Source organism: Salmo salar, chromosome ssa14, assembly GCF_905237065.1.
Source record: "Salmo salar chromosome ssa14, Ssal_v3.1, whole genome shotgun sequence".
NCBI lineage: Eukaryota > Metazoa > Chordata > Actinopteri > Salmoniformes > Salmonidae > Salmo > Salmo salar.
The window spans coordinates 44,889,680-44,915,518 of NC_059455.1; the positions used below are offsets into that span (position 1 = coordinate 44,889,680).

Sequence of the window (25,839 nt, forward strand, 5' to 3'; positions counted from 1 at the left end):
AGTGTCCTGTTACTACATATTTATGAGTGTCCTGTTACTACATGTTGATGAGTGTCCTGTTACTACATGTTGATGAGTGTCCTGTTACTACATGTTGATGAGTGTCCTGTTACTACATGTTGATGAGTGTCCTGTTACTACATGTTGATGAGTGTCCTGTTACTACATGTTAATGAGTGTCCTGTTGCTACATGTTAATGAGTGTCCTGTTGCTACATGTTGATGAGTGTCCTGTTGCTACATGTTGATGAGTGTCCTGTTACTACATGTTGATGAGTGTCCTGAAACTACAATTGAAATCTGAATCCAACTGGACAAACTACACAGTGGGATGTCTGGAGAGCAAACTGACTTGAGGATGTTGTCCTTAGTTTTCTCTTGTATCCTACATCGCCCTCTGCTGCTGACCACAGTCATCACAGAAAGCTTGGATTTAAACGTTAAGGAGAGAAACACATCTGACCACTAGAGGGCCATGTTGTCTATATAGCACAAGTGAGATGGCAGAGAAATTAGTGAAAGCCTACTGCCCAGCTGTCAGTGGTCAGAGGGAGCTTACCCTGATTGCCCTCTGGAGTAAGCTAACTTGCTTCTGTCTGCACCTTGGACGAAAATGTAAACATCAACATTAAGTGTCTGTTGACCTATGCCAGTCCCCAGTCAGTTTTTTAGCTTACTTCAGAGCAGAAGCTGGGTCCTGACAGACACGCGGAAAGACGGCAGACAGAAAAGCAGACAGACACACACACACACACTTAAGATAGGATAGAAACCTGAGTTACCTCAGGGAGACACGAGGAGAAGAACAGGATGATATTTCACCACTATGCTGCTTTAATCCACCGTCTCAAGCTCTCCCAACCTACGCCATTGCCTCAGAATAGAAGTGATTGGAATGATGACGGACGGAGGGCCTCTACCGAGGGAGATGACCGTCCTGAATATAAATACAATACAACGTGTCTAGCCTGGGCTTTAGTATAAACGCTGTAGGAACCTTTTAGTCCAGGACCGGGTTTAAACCCAGGACTCTCTGGAAAGCGGTGGCAAATGCATCCCAGGTGAATGTAGTCCCTGTACATTCCATTCCAACAGTCATAAACTAGAGGGCTACCCTGGGGTTAGGAGAAAGGGCTGTGTTTCATCAAAAGTGGCAGAGGGGGGCAAGTGTTACTGAGAGGACTACCAAGTTGCGCAGCTGTCTAAGCCTTTGTCAGTGCTAGAGGCATCACTACAGACCCTGGTTCGTTCCTGGGCTGTATCAGAACTGGGATACAGGGCTGTGTTTCATCAAAAGTGGCTGAGGTGGGCTCCAGAAATGAGGCCCCTGATCCCGAGGCTGATAATATAAAAGGTTCCAGTGGGTTCCCAAACCTGTGTGTGGTGTTTTGTGTGTGTGTGTGTGTTTTTGTGTGTGTGTGTGTGTGTGTTTTTGTGTGCGTGCGTGCGTGTGTGTGCGTGCATGCGTGTGTGTGTGTTTGGTAGGGGGGGTGTCATAACCCTTTATGTATTCTGGTGTTTACCTATCAACATGTTGATAGAACAACTTTATGAAACTTGAAATGTAACTGATCTGTGACACACACAAACAAACATACACACAGTGTATCCATTCCCATAGCATTTGTGTATAAACTTAGCTGTACTTTGGCTGGACTGCATGGTCCCAAGGCGACCTGGCTGCTTTTAGGGGAGTTTTTACCATACAAGGAGAAGAGGATTTGAGCTGCATTTCCTGTGGGAGGGTTCGGATTTCCCTCCCTCCCTCCTTCCTTCTCTCTCTCTCTCTCTCTCTCTCTCTCTATTTCCCTCCCTCTCTTTCTCTCTCTCGCTCTCTCTAAAAGGGTCCACCCACCTCTCTCACTCTGTCCATCCTGTAGGAATGTGATACAATATCCCATAATGTACATACTACATGTTACAAATCTCTGATATTGGCTGTACACTCACTCAGAATAGAGTTGCTGTCAGAATGACAGCACACTCCTACAAAAAAGGGTTCTAAAAGGGTTCTTCGGCTGTCCCCATAGGAGAGCCATTTGAAGAACCCTTTTTGGTTCCAGGTAGAACCTTTTTGGGTTCCATTTAAGCCCTTTCTACAGACGGTTCTACATGGAACCCAAAAGGGTCCTGCCTGGAAACAAAAAGGGTTCTATGGGAACAGCCGAAGAACTCTTTTGGAACCCTTTTTTCTAGGAGTGTCAGATGATGTAGAATCACTGTATGTCAACCGGAAAGCACATCAATACAGAGATTAACTGAAACTTTTGAACATTTGAAAACTTGAACTGTCTTGAATACTCAGCACATCACACAAAGATCCAAATAATAGCTACAGCTATGTCACCAGTTATGTCCTCTGAGGTATTGTTGTAAACTTGAGTTACTGTAATCTAGAGTTATGAACTGCCATACCGCTCATTGCTCACTGTGCAGTAAACTCCAGCGCTGCTCTGTTCCATTCCAAGACAGAGGAGGTTTGTGGAGCACTAACCTTTGGACTGGAGAGAGGGAGGGAAAGAGGGAGGGAGAGAGAGAGGGAGAGAGGGAGGGAGAGAGAGGGAGGAAGAGAGAGAGGGAGAGAGGGAGGAAGAGAGAGGGGGAGGGAGAGGGAGGGAGCGAGGGAGAGAGAGGGGGGAGAGAGGGAGGGAGAGAGGGAGGAAGAGAGAGAGGGAGGGAGAGAGAGAGAGAGAGAGGGTAAACATTTATTAATCTACAGTGCATTCAGAAAGTATTCATACCCCTTCACTTTTTCCACATTTTGTCACGTTACAGCCTTATTTAAAAAAAATTAAATCAATCTACACACAATACCCCATAATGACAAAGTGAAAGCAGGTTTTTAGAAATGTTTGTACTTTATTAAAAAGAAAAAACAGAAATACAGTATTTACATAAGTATTCAGACCCTTTGCTATGAGACTCGAAATTGAACTCAGATGCATTCTGTTTCCATTGATCGATCATCCTTAAGATGTTTCTACAACTTGATTGGAGCCCACCTGTGGTAAATTCAATTGAATCGACAGGATTTGAAAAGGCACACAGCTGTTTATAGAAGGTCCCACAGTTGACAGTGCATGTCAGAGCAAAAACCAAGCCATGAGGTCAAAGGAATTGTCCGTAGAGCGCTGAGACAGGATTGTGTCGATGCACAGATCTGGGGAAGGGTACCAAAAAATGTCTGCAGCATTGAAGGTTCCCTAGAACACAGTGGCCTCCATCATTCTTAAATGGAAGAAGTTTGGAACCACCAAGTCTCTTCCTAGAGCTGGCCGCCCGGCCAAACTGAGCAATCGGTGGAGAACAGCCTTGGTCAGGGAGGTGACCAAGAACCCGATGATCACTCTGACAGAACTCTAGAGTTCCTCTGTGGAGATGGAAGAACCTTCCAGAAAGACAACCATCTCTGCAGGACACCACCAATCAGGCCTTTATGGTAGAGTGGCCAGACGGAAGCCACTCCTCAGTAAAAGGCACATGACAGCCTGCTTGGAGTTTACAAAGGCACCTAAAGGACTCCCAGACCATGAGAAACAAGATTATCTGGCCTGATGAAACCAAGACTGAACTCTTTGGCTCAAATGCCAAGCGTCACGTCTGGAGGAAACTAGGCACCGCTCATCACCTGGCCAATACCATACCTACGGTGAAGCATGGAAGTGGCAGCATCATGCTTTGGGGATGTTTTTTAGCGGCAGGGACTGGGAGACTGGTCAGGTCAAGGAAAGGTGAACGGAGAAAAGTACAGGGAGATCTTTGATGAAAACCTGCTCCAGAGCACTCAGGACCTCAGACTGGAGTGAAGGTTCACCTTCCAACAGGACAACGACACTAAGCACACAGCCAAGACAACACAGGAGTGGCTTCGGGGCAAGTCTCTGAATGTCCTTGAGTGGCCCAGCCAGAGCCTGGACTTCAACCTGATCGAACATCTCTGGAGAGACCTGAAAATAGCGGTGCAGCGACGCTCCCCATCCAACCTGACAGAGCTTGAGAGGATCTGCAGAGAAGAATGGGAAAAACTCCCCAAATACAGGTGTGCCAAGCTTCAACAAAGTACTGAGTAAAGGGTCTGAATACTTATGTAAATGTAACATTTCAGTTTTTTGTTTTTAATACATATTTTTTTTAAATGTTTTGCTTTGTCATTATGGGGTATTGTGTGTAGATTGGTAAGGGGGGGAATATTTAATACATTTTAGAATAAGGCTGTAACATCACAAAATGTGGAAAAAGTAAAGTGGTCTGAATACTTCCCAAATGCACTGTACATATCCATCCACTACAATGGCTGTCAAAGATTCCCCTCAACAACGTAATCTGTGTTTTAGAGGGTCACAGATTCCCTCAGGACATGAACTATAAACTCATGTCTCACTGATGTCGATTTTAGTAGGTGTGGGGGATTTGAACCTTAGTGATGTATTAAGATGCTACTACAGGGTAACCAGATATACAGAGAGTAAATGTGTGTGTGTGTGTGTGTGTGTGTGTGTGTGTGTGTGTGTGTGTGTGTGTGTGTGTGTGTGTGTGTGTGTGTGTGTGTGTGTGTGTGTGTGTGTGTGTGTGTTCTGCTTTACTTTCACCCAAACCCTAACCATCAATAGTTTGTGTACATTGTCTTCCTCTCTGACCATCATCATCATTATCATCATATTTATCAAACATAACATTACATTCTTTTAATTTTATTCCCTGGGGTATTAGTCTATATTCAACAAGCTCACACAGTTTAAAGTCAGAATTAATTTTATTCCCTGGGGTATTAGTCTATATTCAACAAGCTCACACAGTTTAAAGTCAGAATTAATTTTATTCCCTGGGGTATTAGTCTATATTCAACAAGCTCACACAGTTTCAAGTCAGAATTAGACATTAATCTGTGGTTCTCAAACATCAAATGTATATGTTGTTCCAAACGTCAAATTTCGACGTGTTTAAGTTTAAGTTTAGACATTAACTCCGAAATCTTAAGGTTAGGCATTAACTCTGAATGGTTAAGGTTAGGCATTAACTCTGAATGGTTAAGGTAAGGGTTAAGTTTTGGGATAGGCTTAAAACAAAATCTCAAAAACAACTTTTTATTACCGTTGTGACAACACTGTTCTATAATTTCACCACCCTTTATTTTTAGACAGAGCAGCTGTTAGTGTTCGTGTAAGTCAATTCCACGGTCACGGAATTACGCTATGATTATTTTTAACTTTAAAATGGATGCAAAGCAAAACCACTGATTTCAAAGTTAAACAAGCCATACAACTCTATGGACAAGGACTACTTTGAACAATTTACACAGACATTTTCGGGCTCCCGAGTGGCGCAGCAGTCTAAGGCACTGCATGTCAATGCTAGGGGTGTCAATACAGACCCTGGTTTGATTCCAGGCTGATTCACAACCAGCTGTGACTGGGAGTCCCATAGGGCGGTGTACAATTGGCCCAGCGTTGTCTGGGTTAGAGTTTGGCCTGGGTAGGCCGTCATTGTAAATAAGAATTTGTTCTTAACTGACTTGCCTAGTTAAATAAAGGATCAAATGTATACCTTTTTTTTTTAAATAACACATTTACTGGAAGAACTGTGCAAGTGCAAAGCTTGGTAACAGAATTACGGTAAAATCTCTGTCAGTTTTTTATTTTCTATCAAGTTTTCTAAAAACTATGTTTAATATCTGCTCTGAATTAAAACTCAAAGATGTCTGCAGGGATATGCACATCCAATTTATCAGGTGCAGGACAGAAGAACGTATCGAAGAAAAAAAAATCATGTCCGCAGCTCTGGTATGCTCCCATGGTGATTTAATCAGACACACAATAAAGACAACGTTTTTTCGAGGACCTGACGAAGATCCATTGTCTTTATTGTGATTAAATCACCTAGAACTGTGGACATTTCTTTTAGCTATAACAGGACACCTTGAGTCTGATATATTTTTATTTGCTTATTGAACAAAATAGGTGAAGGAATTACGGTAACAGAATCACATCATGGGTCCCTGATCTGTACTATAGAGAAATAATTATCTTAATTATCTTCATGGTGATGTATGCTAAATAGGTACACAATGGTAGAAATATGCCCCCCGCCCCCTTGCAAACACGTGCCCACGCCACATCTATTTTAACCCTAACCCTAACCCTAAAGCTAATATTCTTGCAATTCTATACATTTTGCCACATCTAATGTGTATTCATGTGATATTTGAGTGAGAAATTTTTTTCAACAATATCTATGGGCTAAAAAACGTTAGCTGACATGGGCTAGTTGATCTGGACCTTTCTGACAAGTTATAAATATCTCTCTAAGGTCTACAATGACTGACATGACAAGAGGAACTGTTGATGCACTACCCTATTTAGAAATGGCACCTTGTGCGTTCTACTATTAGATCTTTAATGAGTAAGTTTAAAACAGGACTGACTAAAAAAATATATATAATAATAAAATAATTTGAAACTAATCCAATCAGTTAGTTAGATTTATTATACCCGTTATGGAGATGGATGTTCTAGTTTAAATCTAGTTTAGGTAGTGTCCTTTATCAGTGTTCCTAACCCTGACAGTCATTCTGAATGTTGCAGGTGAATACAATTTCCAACTGTTGGATCTGTCTGCATAATGTGACTTGCAGGCCTGATGTGGCCTGTAAACCAGGAGATTCCTAACACCACTATGGTAAGAAACTCACATGGTCAAGTCCACAAGACTGAAAATAAATAAATTCAACAACCATGTCTCTGTCACTAACAAATACAGTCATGGGTAGTAACCCTACAATTCACTCAAAAAAGCAAGGCACAATGGGAAATTATATTGGAGGTGAGGCTTGTTGAAGGCGTGGCTTTCAATTAGTTATTTTTGGCTCCCCATGAGTGGAAGTGTTGTACCAGTTTAAGTGTTTATGTTAATTAAAGATTGAGAGTGTCTGCTTCGAGTTCTGATGTTTTTGTAAATGTTTACATAAGAGTATGTGACAATAAAGACTTAAATATAAATATTAGTGTAATGTCTTAACTCAGCACTGAGTGACCTTGTCAAGATATACGGACGGACCTCTTGGTGTAGTGGTTAAATACTATAGGAGGTGTTATTGCATAACACTGAAAGTGTTCATTCCCTAACACTGACAAAGTGTAACAGCATCAGCACTAAGCACAGTGTAGAACTAACACTGGAGAATTTGCTGTGCAGAGACAGTAGCTGCCAGCTGACTGAGTTTTTCTGTCTCTAGTCATCAGAGACAGTAGTTCCCAGCTGCCTTCTGTCACGTGTGGTGAAATCAACCTATCCTCACACTTTCTTTACAGCACATCACATCGTGTGCCGACAAACGGTTAAAAACAGCCGTTGGCCACCTGCTTAGTTAATTACAAAGCCATTTTCAGACACAGGGAGGAAATCACCTATAGTAGTGATGCTGCTCTTCTAAAAAAATAAATACAGCAAATATTCAAAACATACACATAGGTTGGTCAACCGAGCAGTAATTAAAGAGATCTTAATTAGAAAGTAGGGTAATTGTATTCATTTGGAGTTTTAGTTTATAGCCTTGAATGTAAATCCTTTTGAAGATAATATGTGCACACATACAGAAATTCTACCCCATTTCCTTGGCTGGGTCTTTTTCCGTCTGGCTCTTTTTAATCCACGGTAGAATGATAAATATGTCTCCCCAACCAACGCTGGTATTAACATCAATTTCAGCATTCCTCAGTGAGGGAGGAAACCCAAGCCTTGAATAAAATGCTTACAGATCCCCAAGCCCAGTGTTATTCAGACAGAGCCTGAAACTTACGTTTCGGTTATTTATCTTTAAAAAAATAAAATAAAAGGGAAAACCCTGCACGCACACACTGCTAATTGTAGATTTTTAGTTGTATGTGTGGTGCGTAGACCAAGCGTTAATCTGTTACGCCTATCAACACTTATTTCTTTGTGAATAATACACTGTGTCTGAGGTGACATAGGTTCTTCTCCAGACAGGTGTGTGTTATCTCAGCGATGATGCTTTTCTTCTGAACACACATGGTCAAGATCTTTCTCTCTCTCTTCCTCAAGATCCCTCTCTCTCCGTTCCAACCCGTCCCTTTAAGAACAAAAAAAAGGAAATGAGAACATGCTTCCAAATAAGGCGAGTGGGGGAATATCACCGGAGTGTCTGTTACGTTCTTAAGAAAGCCTTAGGAGGAGTGAGTGGGGAGGTTCAGACCAGAGAGGGAGGGGTAGAGGGAGGGGGGGGGTACTGTGGCTGCTGAGGTTAGCTGGGGGGGGGTGTATGTATGTCACTGGGGACTGGATGGGGCTGTCTCTTCAAAACCTCCAGTCAGGTTTAAATCACTTATATCAGCCCTGGTTTCCAGTCTGCATCCTCTGTTCTCTCTGTCTCTCTCTCTGCTCTCCCTCTCTCTGTATCGGCTGGCGTATTGGCTCTGGTGGACTTGAAAACTTAGAAAGGACTACTCTCTCTCTCTCTCTCTCTCTTTTCGCTCAATCCCTCTCTCTCTCTCTGTGTGTGTGTGAGAGGGTTTGTCTTTAAGTGTCTAGCTAGACCTCCCTGTCCCAAACTTGAAAAGTTTCCCCAGTTTCTGAAGCCACTGAACCCTAACAACCGTCAACCATGGAGGCCATCAAGAAGAAGATGCAGATGCTGAAGCTGGACAAAGAGAACGCCATCGACCGGGCGGAGCAGGCAGAGACCGACAAGAAATCAGCTGAGGACAAATGTAAACAGGTGAGGGAAGGATATTGAGAGGGGGGGGAGGAAAGATAAGGTGAGGAAAGGACTGTAAAGAGGGGGGAGGAAAGATAAGGTAAGGGAAGGACTGTAAAGAGGGGGGTGGAAAGATAAGGTGACGGAAGGACTGTAATGAGGGGGGTGGAAAGATAAGGTGAGGGGAGGATATTCAGAGGGGGGAGGAAAGATAAGGTGACGGAAGGACTGTAATGAGGGTAGGGTTGCAAAATTCCTGTAACTTTCCCAAATTCCAAGGTTTTCTAGAAATCCCGGATGTAGGATTCCCAGATTTCTTGCTTATTCTCTCCTGAATGCAGGAATATTCCAACCAGGATTTCTGGAAAACCTGGGAATTTTGAAAAGCTACTGGAATTTTGCAACTCCAAAAAGGGAGAGAGGGAAGAGTTGAGGAGGGGGAAAGGGAGAGAGGGAAGAGTTGAGGAGGGGGAAAGGAAAAGGGAGAAAAGGAAGAGTTGAGGTGGGGGAAGGGGGAGAGGGAAGAGATGGGGCGGGAGAAAGGGAGAGAGAGAAGAGTTGAGGAGGGGGAGACAGAAAGCAGCTAATGGATACAAGTGATGAATTGTACAGAGTGGTAAAATATACATGGGTACTTCTTTTAATCTATTGTAATATAGGCTAATGTTGAAGTACTTGATAATGAACGTGATGCTGTTACTCTTGTGCTGTGTGCTTGAATGTCATATTTCGTATTCAATGTATTAGACCCATGGGTGGAAATGATAATTAGTAAATAGATGTTGTGTATATATATCATAAATGTAATTTCTGAGATATAAATATATGCAGTTCATCTCATTGAAGGAATTTGAGAAACTAGCCCAAGGCAGAGTGTGATGGAATACATTTGTGGATGACCTATACTCCTCACAGAGTATAAAGTAGTTTAAGCAAAGTAAAATGAGTCCGGGGAAAAAGAGCTACTTGAAATTGATTGATGAAAATAAGCTCTGAGACATAGAACAGCTAGCTGATTGTACTGAGGATGATTCTCCTTTCCTCTAATAGAGAGAGGGATGAAGCCCTCAGGGAGAGAGGGATGGAAAGAGGGATGAAGTCCTTGAGGAGAGAGGGATGGAGAGAGGGATGGAGCCCTCGGGGAGAGAGGGATGTAGAGAGGGATGAAGCCCTCAGAGAGAGAGGGATGTAGAGACAGATGAAGCCCTCAGGGAGAGAGGGATGGAGAGAGGGATGAGCCATCTGGGAGAGAGGGATGGAGAGAGGGATGGAGAGAGGGATGGAGCCCTCAGGGAGAGAGGGATGTAGAGAGGGATGAAGCCCTCAGGGAGAGAGGGATGGAGAGAGGGATGAAGCCCTCAGGGAGAGAGGGATGGAGAGAGGGATGAGCCATCTGGGAGAGAGGGATGTAGAGAGGGACGGAGCCCTCAGGGAGAGAGGGATGGAGAGAAGGATGTAGAGAGGGATGGAGCCCTCAGGGAGAGAGGGATGTAGAGACAGATGAAGCCCTCAGGGAGAGAGGGATGTAGAGAGGGATGGAGCCCCCAGGGAGAGAGCGATGTAGAGACAGATGAAGCCCTCAGGGAGAGAGGGATGTAGAGAGGGATGGAGCCGTCAGGGAGAGAGGGATGTAGAGAGGGATGTAGAGAGGGATGAGCCCTCAGGGAGAGAGAAATGAGCAGTGAGAAATCTCCAGGCTAAGGGGATAGGGGTCCCCCTGTCCCTTTGGCATCCAGCAGCAGGCTGCATGACGACTGATCATTGATAGATCATGAGAGCCACAGAGCTCCAGAAGGATTAGCCCCCCCCGCGTTGTACAGGAACAACAGGGGTACCAGGAATAAAAAGCTAGCTATGCCAGCTGTCGCTCTGCTCCTCACTTTGGTGTGACTTTACATGGCTCTGGGGTGCAGATCCACTCACAAACATTCCTCTGTCTTATCTGTCTAAAGTTCAAGAACATACCAGAGGAGATACTAAGGATGTGTCCCAAATGGCACCCTATTCCCTTTATAGTGCACTACTTTTGACCACAGCCCTGTAGGTATTGATCAAAAGTAAGGCACTATATTGGGAGTAGGCTTCCATTTTGAATGTAGTCGAACTAACAACACAACATTCTTAGAACCGTGTGCGTAAGTGTGAGCACCGTAGTGGCAGGCAGTCGTCAGTAGCAATATCCACAATACCCTCAGCCATTTTAGATATGGAGGGTTCCGTTTGCCTGAATCATGGTGGATTACACGGACCTCTTTAGACAATTGGTTGGATAGAGTTAAACGGTGATGATGCTTTCCTCTGGTATTCTATGAGTCTCTGGGGCTTTGTCCCAAAGGGCACCGTTTACCTATATAGTGCACTGCGTTTGACCAGAGCCCCGTCAGCAGCCTGTGAGGTAAAGGCCAGCGGGGCAGTGAACACTTGTATCCTTCTGCCATCTACTGGGATCACAGTTCATGGCTATAAAGCACTGCAGGACCAAGTAGAGTTGAATCCAACAACAACAAGTACTTTATGCATTTCTAGTCTTCAGAACAAGCACCAAAACATTAGCAATATCCATGCAACATTGGAGTCAATTCAATTCTACATTTCTAGCTACAAAATACTGAGTGGTTGGTTATTCTCTTCCTTTGCAGGCCTTTTCTCCTGAGTTCCCAACTGGAGGCACAATGTTGTAGATATACATCTGTCTTATATAGAGCTGACGTGATTCTGTCTTATATAGAGCTGACGTGATTCTGTCTTATATAGAGCTGACGTGATTCTGTCTTATATAGAGCTGACGTGATTCTGTCTTATATAGAGCTGACGTGATTCTGTCTTATATAGAGCTGACGTGATTCTGTCTTATATAGAGCTGACGTGATTCTGTCTTATATAGAGCTGACGTGATTCTGTCTTATATAGAGCTGACGTGATTCTGTCTTATATAGAGCTGACGTGATTCTGTCTTATATAGAGCTGACGTGATTCTGTCTTATATAGAGCTGACGTGATTCTGTCTTATATAGAGCTGACGTGATTCTGTCTTATATAGAGCTGACGTGATTCTGTCTTATATAGAGCTGACGTGATTCTGTCTTATATAGAGCTGACGTGATTCTGTCTTATATAGAGCTGACGTGATTCTGTCTTATATAGAGCTGACGTGATTCTGTCTTATATAGAGCTGACGTGATTCTGTCTTATATAGAGCTGACGTGATTCTGTCTTATATAGAGCTGACGTGATTCTGTCTTATATAGAGCTGACGTGATTCTGTCTTATATAGAGCTGACGTGATTCTGTCTTATATAGAGCTGACGTGATTCTGTCTTATATAGAGCTGACGTGATTCTGTCTTATATAGAGCTGACGTGATTCTGTCTTGTATAGAGCTGACATGATTCTGTCTTGTATAGAGCTGACATGATTCTGTCTTGTATAGAGCTGACGTGATTCTGTCTTATATAGAGCTGACATGATTCTGTAAAAAAAAAAAAAAAAAAAAAATTAAATGTATGAAATGTATGCATTCACTACTGTAAGTCGCTCTGGATAAGAGCGTCTGCTAAATGACTAAAATGTAAATGTGAAATGTTATATAGAGCTGACGTGATTCTGTCTTGTATAGAGCTGACATGATTCTGTGTGACAGAAAGCATATCTGAACATTTCCTGACTCTGTCACCTAGTCTGTCCTTTCTGTGGCAAAGAAGTACAGGCATGTCTGTTGTATCAAATATTGATGTATCTGAACACCCTTCCCTGATTCTTTGCTTCCCTCTCACTCTGTGTGCCCCCAGTTGGAAGATGAGCTGCTGGGGCTGAATAAGAAGCTGAAGGGGACAGAAGATGAGTTGGATAAATACTCTGAGGCTCTGAAGGACGCACAGGAGAAACTGGTGTTGTCAGAGAAGAAGGCTACTGACGTGAGTACGGTACTAAAGATACTGCCGAGTTGTCACTGTGACGCTCAAATAATCCTACTTCAGATGCATACAGATGTTTTAAATGTATCATATCACATCCAAGGTTAAGCAATAAAACACCTTACTTTATTCTCAAGCATTGCACCAGTGCACACACACATGGTTTAGAGAACTTTGGTTGGTCTTGGCAAGTTCGTTCAGACATCTTTGAATACCGTTGGACAACAGACTGATCTAGTCTGGTTGTGTCATCAAAAGACCCAAGATTAAACAGCATTCCTTTTTCCTGATCATTTAGAGAGATCAGGTCAGAAAAATAACATCTGGGATAACATCCACTGCTTTCCCTCAGACCACAGCAGGGTCTCTTTCATCAACAGCACAACCAACAGCTTTCCCTCAGACCACAGCAGGGTCTCTTTCATCAACAGCACAACCAACAGCTTTCCCTCAGACCACAGCAGGGTCACTTTCATCAACAGCACAACCAACAGCTTTCCCTCAGACCACAGCAGGGTCTCTTTCATCAACAGCACAACCAACTGCTTTCCCTCAGACCACAGCAGGGTCTCTTTCATCAACAGCACAACCAACAGCTTTCCCTCAGACCACAGCAGGGTCTCTTTCATCAACAGCACAACCAACTGCTTTCCCTCAGACCACAGCAGGGTCTCTTTCATCAACAGCACAACCAACTGCTTTCCCTCAGACCACAGCAGGGTCTCTTTCATCAACAGCACAACCAACTACTTTCCCTCAGACCACAGCAGGGTCTCTTTCATCAACAGCACAACCAACAGCTTTCCCTCAGACTACAGCAGGGTCTCTTTCATCAACTGCACAACCAACTGCTTTCCCTCAGACCACAGCAGGGTCTCTTTCATCAACAGAAAACACCCAATAAATCAACGAATTACAGTCGATGTGACTTTCCAACCTTAACTCCCATATATGAACAAAGTCAAGTCTCCTCTCTCTCTATGAGGTTTTCACAAAGATAGCATCTACTGAACTGCGTTACGGTCAAGAGAAACAAAGAAGTAAGTCACTGAGCAAGCTATACATTGCATTTACTGTATGGTGAGGGGCAGTATGAGACTAGTAACAAAGGCTGTGTTTGATGTGACCTTCATCAGGAAAACCTCTACCTTGAATTACATTAATCTACTGGTCATTGTAGAGCATGGAGCGCTCCCTCCCAGGTCTGAAACAAAGGTTCAGAGGCTTCTATTTTATGAGAGAGAGAGAGAGAGAGAGAGAGAGAGAGAGAGAATTACTTTTCACCTGGACCCATAAGGCCCTGGTCAAAAGTAGTGCACTGTATGGACAAGGATGCCATTTAGGACACATCCTCAGCTCTCAGCTCCACTACCCATATCCAGCAACACAGAAATGTGAGGAATGCAGCTAAAACAAACAGAGAACCTTACACTGCTGTGGCTATTGAAGACTATACTGGAAATGCTTCTGGTAAGGAGACCACAGACACGGTTACAGACACATTTACAGACACCGCTACAGACACATTTACAGACACCGCTACAGACACGGTTACAGACACCGCTACAGACACGGTTACAGACACCGCTACAGACACGGTTACAGACACCGCTACAGACACGGTTACAGACACCGCTACAGACACGGTTACAGACACCACTACAGACACGGTTACAGACACTTGCTTGTGACACGGTTACAGACACGGTTACAGACACCGCTACAGACACGATTACAGACACTTGCTTGTGACACGGTTACAGACACCGCTACAGACACGGTTACAGACACCGCTACAGACACAGTTACAGACACCGCTACAGACACAGTTACAGACACCTCTACAGACACAGTTACAGACACCGCTACAGACACGGTTACAGGCACAGCCACGGACACGGTTACATGCGCAGCTACAGACACAAGCACAGGCACAGCAACAGACACAGACGCGTTTACAGACCTGGCTACAGACATGGGCACAGACACAGTTAAAGCAACAGACACATACATGTGTACCGGCACAGTGACAGACACAGTTACAGGTGCAGCTACAGACACAGCTGCAGGCACGACTACAGGCACAGCTAAAGATACAACCACAGAGCCACCGAAACAGTTACAGACACAGCCACAGTCACCGACAAAGCAACAGACACAGCTACAGACACAGCTACAGCCACAGACACAGACACAGCCACAGACACAGCCACAGACACAGACACAGCTACAGACACAGCCACAGGCACAGCTACAGATACAACCACAGAGTCACCGACACAGCAACAGACACAGCAACAGACACAATCGCAGCGTCGCAGACACAGCTACAGACATAGATACAGACAGCGTTACAGACACAATCACAGAGACACAGCTACAGACACAATCACAGAGACACAGCTACAGACACAATCAGATTTACAGACATCGCTACAGACACAGCTACAGACACAATCACAGAGACACAGCTACAGACACAATCAGAGTTACAGACATCGCTACAGACACAGCTACAGACACAATCACAGAGACACAGCTACAGACACAATCAGAGTTACAGACATCGCTACAGACACAGCTACAGACACAATCACAGAGCAACAAATAGGGTTACAGACACAGCTACATACACAGCTACAGACACAGCGACAGACAGAGTCACAGACACAGCTACAGGCACAGTTACAAGCATAAATACAGACAGCTACAGACACAGCTACAGACACAGCAGCAGACACAGTTACAGACACAATCACAGAGTCACAGACACAGCCACAGGCACAGTCACAGAGTCACAGACACAGCCACAGGCACAGTTACAGAGTCACAGACACAGCAACAGAGTCACAGACACAGCCACAGGCACAGTCACAGAGTCACAGACACAGCAACAAAGTCACAGACACAGCAACAGAGTCACAGACACAGGAACAGTATCACAGACACCGCTACAGACGCCGACACGTAGTTACAGACACAGTTACAGACACAGATACAGACACAGATACAGACACAGTCAACATGTTGTGATTCTGAATGGCCAGATTGCTAGCAAGAATGACAAGAAACGGCCATATGGGGAATCGTAAGTGGCTTGTTTCAGCTCGTTTCACCTTGTTTTTGATACCATGTCTTAGTTTGAGGTGTTTTGACTGAAAATGTCAATGCTAATATCGCCCCTCAGGGGTGCGTGCTTAGTCCCCTCCTGTACTCCCTGTTCACCCATGACTGCATGGCCAAGAACGACTCCAACACCATCGTTAAATTTGCCGACGACACAACGGTGATAGGCCTGATCACCGACAACGATGAGCCTATAGGGAGGAGGTCAGAGACCTGGCAGTGTGGTGCCAGAACAACAACCTCTCCCTCAACGTGATCAAGACAAAGGAGCTTATCGTGGACTACAGGAAATGGATGGCCAAGCACACCCCCATTCACATCAACGGGTCTGTAGTGGAGCAGGTCGAGCGCTTCAAGTTCATTGGTGTCCACATCACAACAAACTATCATGGTCCAAACACACCAAGACAGTCGTGAAGAGGGCACAACTCCGCCTTATCCCCCTCAGGAGACTGAAAAGATTTGGCATGGGTACCCAGATCCTCAAAAAGTTCTACAGCTGCACCATCGAGAGCATCCTGACTGGTTGCATCACCGCCTGGTATGGCAACTACTCGGCATCTTACCGCAAGGCCCTACAGAGGGTAGTGGGGCCAAGCTTCCTGCTCTTCCAGGACCTCTATACAAGGCGGTGTCAGAGGAAGGCCCTAAAAATGATCAAAGACTCCAGTCACCCTAGTCATAGACTGTTCTCTCTGTTCTCAAGTCTAGGTCCAAAAGGCTCATTAACAGCTTATTGCCCGAAGCCACTGCTGAACAATTAATCAAATGGCTACCTGGAATATTTGCAATGACCCGCCATTTTTTTTTACACTGCTGCTACTCGCTGTTTATTATCTATGTATAGTCACTTTAACCCTACCTACATGTACAAATTACTGCAATTACCTCAACTAACCTGTACGCCCGCACATTGACTCGGTACCGTTACCTCCTGTATATAACTTTATTGTTATTTTATTGTGTTACTTTCTTTTTACTTAAATTTATTTAGTAAATATTTTCTTAACTCTTATTTTTCTTAAAACTGTGTTGTTGGTTAAGGGCTTGTAAGTCAGCATTTCACGGTAAGGTCTACACCTGTTGTATTCGGCGCATTGATTTGATTTGAATGATTAGAATGATTGTTCTTCCTGTGTTCATATTCAACCTTAGATCAGTGTCATCCAACTCCAGGGGAAAAGGAGAAAGAAAGATAGGAAACACTAGCCTGTGGAATGTGATGTCGCCCGATGGCTTCAGGTTATTTCAGCAAATAAATCAATGAACATTCCAACCATTTCTTTGTCCAGTATACAAGTTATAAAGATTGTTTTTATAGATATGAAACCATATTTAGAGCCAAGTTTACTTTGTCCATCGCACCTACTTTATTATGCACTTATATGAATCTCTCTCTCTCACACACACAAGGACAGATTAAGAAATCATAGGCCCCAGGGTTTTTTAATACAGTATATATATCATAAACTACAGTAGGCTACTAAATAAGGTTTCCAGTGGCACACTGACTCACCTAATGATAAAGATGAAGACATAGGCTAATCACAGTGATGACCGATGAGCTCGTCTCAAGACGAGCTACTTTGAAAAAACAGCGCTGCTGTTCGCTACAAATTGGGAGTGAAAATTGTATTTTGAAATCTGCAAAACGCAAACCAACAGCCTTAACCAACCATAGAAATATAATCCATAGATGGCAGTTCCCATTCAAGTTAGGACTGGCATTCATTACTAGTGTACCGATGAGTATTAACATTCAAATTGCCAGGGTAAGAGGTTACAAGACCCTTCTATGGATTATATATCTATGGCCACATCGCAACAAGCTGTAGCCTATATTTGGTGCAAATGCTGCCCAAACTGCAGCCTTCCCAACTGTAGGAATACCAGTAATTGCCAAAATAAAGGAAACACTTGAGTAAACAAGGAATACAAAGTATATGTCATGGTGTGGGGTGTGTTTTCCTGGCATGGTTTAGGTCCACTTGTAGAATCTATGCCAAGGAGCATTGAAGCTGTTCTGGCAGCTCGTGGTGGGCCAGCACCCTTTTAAGACATTTTATGTTGGTGTTTCCTTTATTTTGGCAGATAATTGTTTGCACTTGTGATAAAACTTAATCCAAAGTTACAATCCAGTCACATTTATTTATTATGTTTTTTTTTTATTATTATTAATCAGTTACCCAATATATTATTTATTATGCGTTTTTGTATTTTATTTTATTAATCAGTTACTCAATATATTATTTATTATGCATGTTTTTTTATAAATCATTTACCCAATATATTATTTATTATGCAGTTTGTTATTGATTTTATTAAACAGTTACCCAATATATTATTTATTATGCCGTTTTTTATTTTATTAATCATTTACTCAAAATATTATTTATTATGCTTTTTTAAAATTGTATTAATCAGTTACCCAATATATTATTTATTATGCTGTTGTTTCTTTTATTTTATTAATCAGTTATTTAATATATTTCCTTAATCATTTTTGCTTTCTTCTTTTCCTTTTTTTTGCTGCCTCTTGGGCCCCCCAAGGGCCTGGGCCCAGGGGTTTCAGCCCGGTAAGCCCCTGCATTAACCCAGCCCTGCACACACACACACTCTCTCTCTAGCATACTCAATTCAATTCAAGGGCTTTAATGGCATGGGAAACATATGTTATCATTGCCAAAGCAAGTGAAGTAGATAATAAACATAAGTGAAATAAACAATACAAATTAACAGTAAACATTACACTCACAGAAGTTCCAAAAGAAATTCATACTCTCTCTCTCTCTCGCACTCGCTCTCTCTCTCTAATCAGTTCAGGGTGTACATAACTGCAGACATAAACCTACACACACCTTGCACTGAAACTGAAGTGAAAGCCAAAAACCATAGACAGTAAAACCAGCTATAAACCCACACCCTCTCATGGGAACAAAGATCAAGACCTTCATGCAGGAAAACCTCCCTCCCTCTGGTTAATCTAATCATGATGTCATCTGAGTGCTCAGGATTGGAGGAATTCAGCCATAACTTTCCTGAAACCTCCAGCCCTTTTCCCGGCATTCTACTTCTTAAACGTATTTTAAATTTGATATCCAATTTACAGTATATCAAGTAGGCTAGATCGATCACTTAGTTCGATAATGACAGGTGGATCATTGGACGCGGTGAAAAGCAAAATCCGGGCGCTTCAACAGCAAGCGGAGGATGCAGAAAATCACACGATACTTTTACAGAAACAGTTGGACGATGAACGGGAATTGCGCGAAAACGTGAGAATGTTGTGGCTACAGTTTCATCATTACCTGTTTGCCAAGTTTATTTTACTTTTGGTTTTCCTCCGTTCTTCTTTTGCAGAAAACGCTTTTAAAGTAGTCTAAAATTATATCGACTAAAAAGTCAGTGCTGTGCACTACCTTGAAGTGAGGCATGTATTGAGTTCATTCATATTCTGGTTGTAATGAAGTGGAGGAACATTTTCTATTGAGATGTGAAGAGAAGGGGATAGTCAGGAAACCAAATATTCCCGTAGTCAAGTCAAGTGCCTTTAAATTTAATTCCCACAAAATCATTGACTTTTGATTAGGTTTAAGTGTATTGTAGCGACCTTAATCCAACACCTAGCAACGGTAAAGGTGTTGGCCTGACATTCACTGGACCTGGGTTCGCTACACTGGTGTCAGAAGTGGGATGGCACCCGTGTGGCCATCGAGAGGTGTGTACACGTGAGGGGGCTTGGTATAGAGAAGTGTGGGGACGCACTCTCCTAAAGGAAGAGGGTAATGTAGCGACCTTAACCCAACACCTAGAGACCTCATCAAGGGGTTCGGCCCTCTTGGCTTGACAGTCACTGGAACCGGATTTGAGTCCCAGTCGTGGCTACCCTCCTAATTTGCTATAGCATTATATTGAATAGCTAACAATGATATTCTAGTCAAGGCATTTGACAAGCCTAAGCAGAGGTTAGTTTTTCCTATTGAATGAAGGGACCAGACAGGAGAGAAGCAGACAGACAGACATCAGGGTTATCTTTTACAATGGGCGTCTCACAGGAAGCAGATTGATAAGCAGCCATCCCAGACAGCCAACTGTTCACACTGACTGACTGTTTACATTACGTTGATGAGGAGGGGACGTTGCAATAGCGTGTACAATTTATCAAGATTCAACCATTCCCATCATGAGTCCCCCCCTATTCTTCTGAATGAGTCCTTTATTCTTGGGTAATACACAGTGTGGGTTGAGGACTGACTTGAGTACTCATGAACAGTGACAATACACTATCTGCAGGCTCCCTATTTCACCTCATCACCTGTTGTTCTGTACCATTGGGATTTTTTTTTTTTTTTTTGGTCTTGTTTCCTCTGATCTCTATCATGACCTCTAACCCCCCCCCCGCAGGCTGAGGGCGACGTCGCGGCTCTGAACCGTAGGATTCAGCTGGTGGAGGAGGAGTTGGACAGGGCTCAGGAGAGGCTGGCCACTGCCCTGCAGAAACTAGAGGAGGCAGAGAAGGCTGCTGACGAGAGTGAGAGGTCAGATCAGGACGACAGCAAGTCACCATTGCCCCCACCATTTGCTCTGTCATTATATCGATAGGACAGCGCTACAGTGCTTTTCTATGGGTCCATGTTTATCTATGGGTATGGACTGGTATAAGGAGGGATTGTGTTTCTTTTGGACAAAGGAGAAAGTGGCCTCCACACTTTGCTGACTTCCTCTGTATGGAGAGGGGGTTGTAGTTATACACAGTTATTCTTGATATAATGGGAATCACAGAGCTTACAGAGCTATCTAGCATTTTTCTTAGTCTTTACCTACGGTAGGTTATACTGTAGCTAACCCTGTGTTTCTGTTGCTCCAGAGGAATGAAGGTGATAGAGAACCGAGCCTCCAAGGACGAGGAGAAGATGGAGATCCAGGAGATGCAGCTAAAGGAGGCCAAACACATCGCTGAGGAGGCTGACAGGAAGTATGAGGAGGTAAGAATCACAGAATAATAGGGTGAAGTTGCCCCTAGATGCTGATCTTGGGTCTGTTTTTTGCATTTTCCCCACTAAAGGGAAGCTGATTCTAGATCTGTACCCAGTGAAAACTTCACCCTGGAGTCACAGCATCGTTTGTTATTAGGGAAAGGGGGATACCTAGTCAGATGTACAACTGAATGCATTCAACTGAAATGTGTCTTCCGCATTTAACCCAAACCCTCTGAATCAGAGGGATGCATCTTCGGCACCCGGGGAATACTGGGTTAACTGCCTTGCTCAGGAGCAGAACGACAGATTTTTACCTTGTCATCTCAGGGATTTGATCCAGCAACCTTTTGGTTACTGGCCCAACACTCTAACCACTAGGCTAAGAGTTTCCCCTGACCAGGAAAACCTCTGGGTCTAATCCGTAAGGCCCTAGTATAGCTGGTCATAACCAGTATAACCCAGAGTTTTTCTTGATTAGTTGTTGTGGTCAGGAAGACCTCAGGCGCCGTTCATGACATCATACATTTTCAGATGAGTCAATGTAATGAGGCACGATTACTGATTTCATGTTGAATTTAGTCTCCAAGAGATCCCTTCTGACCCATGGTTTGTGTTGTTCTGTTTCAGGTGGCTCGTAAGCTGGTCATCCTAGAAGGTGAACTGGAGAGGGCTGAAGAGAGAGCAGAGATCTCTGAGCTGTAAGTACCAGTAGTCATCACACTAGATGTGTGTCAACTATGTTAGTTAGACTACAGGGTGGCGTTAGGGGTTTATTTGACCGAGACGCACGCCGACAGAAAGACGCATCAATCTCAAATAAAACATCTGAGCAAGCAAAACAGCGCCCCCTCTGTCTCAGTATGGATAACCCATGTATCTGATGCTGTCTGGCCATAAATAGTATGGCATGTAAAATTACATGTCTTTACTATAAAACCCATTAAAAAAATAAAAATGTGTAGGAGGTTCAATTGAAAAAAAAAAAACTTGCCCCCTATGGAAATAAAATGCCAGTCCAACTGATTTGTTCTGGTGCTGGCCCTGGTCAGACTTCTTGTGTTAGAATGCTTTTACTAATTTATTTATATAGCCCTTCGTTCATCAGCTGATATCTCAAAGTGCTGTACAGAAACCCAGCCTAAAACCCCAAACAGCAAGCAATGCATGTGAAAGAAGCACGGTGGCTAGGAAAAACTCTCTAGGAAAAACTCCCTAGAAAGGCCAAAAACCTAGGAAGAAACCTAGAGAGGAACCAGGCTATGAGGGGTGGCCAGTCCTCTTCTGGCTGTGCAGGGTGGATATTATAACAGAACATGGTCAAGATGTTAAAATGTTCATAAATGACCAGCATGGTCAAATAATAATAATCATAGTAGTTGTCGAGGGTGCAACAAGCACGTCCGGTGAACAGGTCAGGGTTCCATAGCCGCAGGCAGAACAGTTGAAACTGGAGCAGCAGCACGGCCAGGTGGACTGGGGACAGCAAGGAGTCATCATACCAGGTAGTCCTGAGGCATGGTCCTAGGGCTCAGGTCCTCCGAGAGAAAGACAGAAAGAGAGAATTAGAGAGAGCATATTTAAATTCACACAGGACACCGGATAAGACAAGAGAAATACTCCAGATGTAACAGACTGACCCTAACCCCCGACACATAAACTACTGCAGCATAAATACTGGAGGCTGAGACAGGAGGGATCAGAAGACACTGTGGCCCCATCCGATGATACCCCGGACAGGGCCAAACAGGCAGGATATAACCCCACCCACTTTGCCAAAGCACAGCCCCCACACCACTAGAGGGATGTCTCCAACCACCAACTTACCGTCCTAAGACAAGGCCGAGTATAGCCCACAACGATCTCCGCCATGGCACAACCCAAGGGGGGGCGCCAACCCAGACAGGAAGACCACGTCAGTGACTCAACCCACTCAAGTGACGCACCCCTCCCGTGGACGGCATGGAAGAACACCAGTAAGCCAGTGACTCAGCCCCTGTAAAAGGGTTAGAGGCAGAGAATCCCAGTGGAAAGAGGGGAACCGGCAAGGCAGAGACAGCAAGGGCGGTTCGTTGCTCCAGCCTTTCCGTTCACCTTCACACTCCTGGGCCAGACTATACTTAATACTCCAGTCTTCTGGGGCCTGATTAGTGTCACACTTCTTCTCCATCCTAGCAAACACAGCTGATTAATCACATTGCATTCTAAACTGAAGATCATGATTAGGTGATTATTGGAGTCAGGTGTGTTAGCTGGTGCTGGGGGCAAAACTGTGACACCAATCAACAACTGGAATTGCCCACCCTTGCGAGCTAGTGTCAAATCAACCTTGGGCCAAGATTGCCTTGTTGATGTAAGTTGATTCCTTCTGTCCTCCTCTACAGTAAATGTGGTGACCTGGAGGAAGAACTGAAGAATGTAACCAACAACCTCAAGTCCCTAGAGGCTCAGTCTGTTAAGGTGAGTGTCCTCTGCCCCCATTTTGTTCTGTTTCTTCGTGCCCTGTCTGAACGATACTTTTGCAAAATATCAGCTCTGAAACCTGCTACTGAATAATATTAATGACATGTAAGTTCCATTAATAAATATGTTGTTTTGTCTCTGCAGTATTCAGAAAAAGAAGACAAGTATGAGGACGAAATCAAAGTGCTGAGTGACAAACTGAAAGAGGTGAGGACAGCTCTCTGTCTGTAGTGGCATGTTGCCCTTAAGGCTTCAGCATGCTCCAGCTGAACTCGGCTAAGTGAACCGAACAAGTGTGCTCACATACTCCCTTAAAAGACCATTGTTTGAAAAAAGCAGCACTAGTACTGTTTGTCAATCTTGAGACGCCGTAGCCAGTATGCACTTCCTTTTAAAATAGTCTGAATTAATCGAAGATAACTCGATAAATCTGTCTTTAATTTTGACGTTTTAGTTGCGCAAATTTACATCGAACTAAGATGTTTGGTGCAGTATTTCTCAGTTAAAAAATGTAAACAAAAACTAGTCGTCTGTCGTTGAACGACAACAGACACTTCATTGAAGAATCCCTACTGTTGACAAATGACCCGACGAAGAGGGATACACTTCGGCTCCCAAACTTTTATTTAAATTTTTATTTAACCTTTTATTTAACTAGGCAAGTCAGTTAAGAACAAATTCTTATTTACAATGACGGCCTACCCCGGCCATACCCTCCCCTAACCCAGACCACGCTTTGCCAATTGTGCACCGCTTGAGATGCAACTCATACTTAGGAAGGTGTTCCTAATGTTCATTATACTCAGCGTAGATTGGTCCTATTTCACACATATAATGTGTAAGGGGATATCTGTCGTTACTGGCTATAACCAGTCCTCTGTTCTGTCTCTCTAGGCTGAGACTCGTGCTGAGTTTGCAGAGAGATCGGTGGCCAAACTGGAAAAGACCATTGATGACTTAGAAGGTACAGTTCACACACAGTGCATTTCATGGCTGTTTATGTCTATGCACACTGTGGTTCCTCAGAGCATAGTCAAAAAATCTGGATTTAACACTGATCTCTAGACTGTCTTTTTTCTCTCTCTACTGCTGTATTATTCTTTGACCCTAATCTCTCAATTTCTCTCTCTCTCTGTCTCTCTCTCTCTCTCCCCCTCTTTCTGTCTCTCCCACCCCTTTTCCTCTATGGTCTCTGTGCTGTTCTCTCTGCTCTTCTGACCCTGCTGCATCCTGCCACGCCTGCTCATTTCCTCTGATCTGCTGACCTTTGGCTGACCTCTAGATGAACTGTACTCTCAGAAGCTGAAGTACAAGGCCATCAGTGAGGAGCTGGACCACGCCCTCACTGACATGACCGCCATATAGATTACCCTTTACCTTTCACACTTCACTTTTGCCCAATCGAAATGTGACGCTTTCACCTTTTCTCGCCTCGTCTTTTCTCTTTTGTCTTCTCTTCTCCTCTCTTCCTTTATTTTCTTCTCTCTTCGCCTCTTATCTTCTCCTCTCTTCTATTGCATTCTCTTATTTTATCTTCTCTTTGTGCCTATTCTGTCTTGTTGTGAGACCTTTTCTGCAAAATCAAAGTTTCAATAAAATTTGACCTGTTCTATGCACTTCCTCTCCTTGAATCCTTACTTTGCAAATCTGCTACCTCAACTTTACGGCTTTTATCCTCTCCTTTTCTGCTAATCAATATTTATTTTAGATTTTAACATAGTATAAATACTATCAACTAAAGAACAACAAAACAGTTTACAGGTGCAGTCATTACACATTTTGTCTTCGCAATGTCTGTGTCCCAGCAAATCTCATAAAGAGATATCAAAGGGAGACCGACTTTCTCAAGTTTGAATATTACAACTTTTTATTACAGAACATTTATCCAGTGCAAAAGAAGAGAACTTGGATATGCACCAAGTCCTGGACCAAACACTGATAGAGCTGAATAGTTTGTAAAGAAATTAAACGTAATTAGAAACCAAAGAAGAAGAATCAACGTTCCATGATTTTTTTTTTACACCACAATTCTAATGGCATGTCCAGTTTTAACGTCTCAACCGTGAAAAGACATGTTGTACTTTCCTACCACTATTTGTAATTCTTGTTTTTCATAATTTTAATATACTACCGGTAGCTTTTATGTTTGAGTACAGTACAATGAGCATATACTGACAGCTGTAGCTGGATACCAAAACACTATCAAAGATTCCTTCTCTGACTATATAGGAATGCTTGTATCAGTTGTATAGCTACCATGGACCAGTTGTTTCACAGACATATTCTGCAAAAAAACATTTTGGGGTTGAAACGTCTGTGGTTAGCTATAATAAAAATGTATAATACAACTTTTTATCTCTGTGTGTGTGTACGTTTTACTGTACTGAGTACCAGAAGTCTTCACAAGAATAGTAAACCAACAAAAATTCAGAAGTGAGGACATTTTGCTGGGTCTCACTTGTAAAAAGGCTATTTTAGGGTAAGGGTTAGGGAAAATCGGATTTTAAATGGGAATCAATTGTTGGTCCCCAAAGTCCTCACAAGTATATAAGACAGCTGCATGGGTGCTCATGCACATGTTTGTCTGTGGACATTTTGTGTGATAAATCAGCAATCGGAAGTTTGATTAAAATAATTAACACATGTTACA

The 25,839-nt window shown here is 43.3% G+C and overlaps 1 protein-coding gene across 4 annotated transcripts; it reads left to right on the forward strand.

Moving 5' to 3' along the window:
* The first annotated feature begins 8,318 nt into the window (after positions 1-8,318).
* Positions 8,319-25,542, forward strand: LOC106569628 (tropomyosin alpha-1 chain). Of its 4 annotated transcripts, none has more exons than XM_014141181.2 (9): positions 8,319-8,731; positions 12,499-12,624; positions 20,155-20,288; positions 20,618-20,735; positions 21,357-21,427; positions 23,111-23,186; positions 23,334-23,396; positions 24,084-24,153; positions 25,066-25,542. In XM_014141181.2, exons 1-9 carry the CDS (start codon positions 8,618-8,620, stop codon positions 25,146-25,148), a joined length of 855 nt encoding a protein of 284 aa, XP_013996656.1. In that variant the 5' UTR covers positions 8,319-8,617; the 3' UTR covers positions 25,149-25,542. The 4 variants fall into 4 exon arrangements, with proteins under 4 accessions (XP_013996656.1, XP_013996655.1, XP_045550401.1 ...); XM_014141180.2 differs by lacking the exon at positions 25,066-25,542 and adding an exon at positions 24,472-24,805 and having other exon boundaries at positions 8,320-8,731; XM_045694445.1 differs by lacking the exons at positions 8,319-8,731; positions 12,499-12,624 and adding an exon at positions 18,730-19,025.
* The last annotated feature ends 297 nt before the right edge of the window (positions 25,543-25,839 follow it).

Coding starts and splice junctions, on each gene's coding strand:
- LOC106569628 (XM_014141181.2), top strand. CDS start 8,618: ATGGAGGCCATCAAGAAGAAGATGCAGATGCTGAAGCTGGACAAAGAG. Junction 20,736..21,356: donor CTGACAGGAAGTATGAGGAG/GTAAGAATCACA, acceptor GTTCTGTTTCAG/GTGGCTCGTAAGCTGGTCAT. Junction 23,397..24,083: donor TGAGTGACAAACTGAAAGAG/GTGAGGACAGCT, acceptor CTGTCTCTCTAG/GCTGAGACTCGTGCTGAGTT.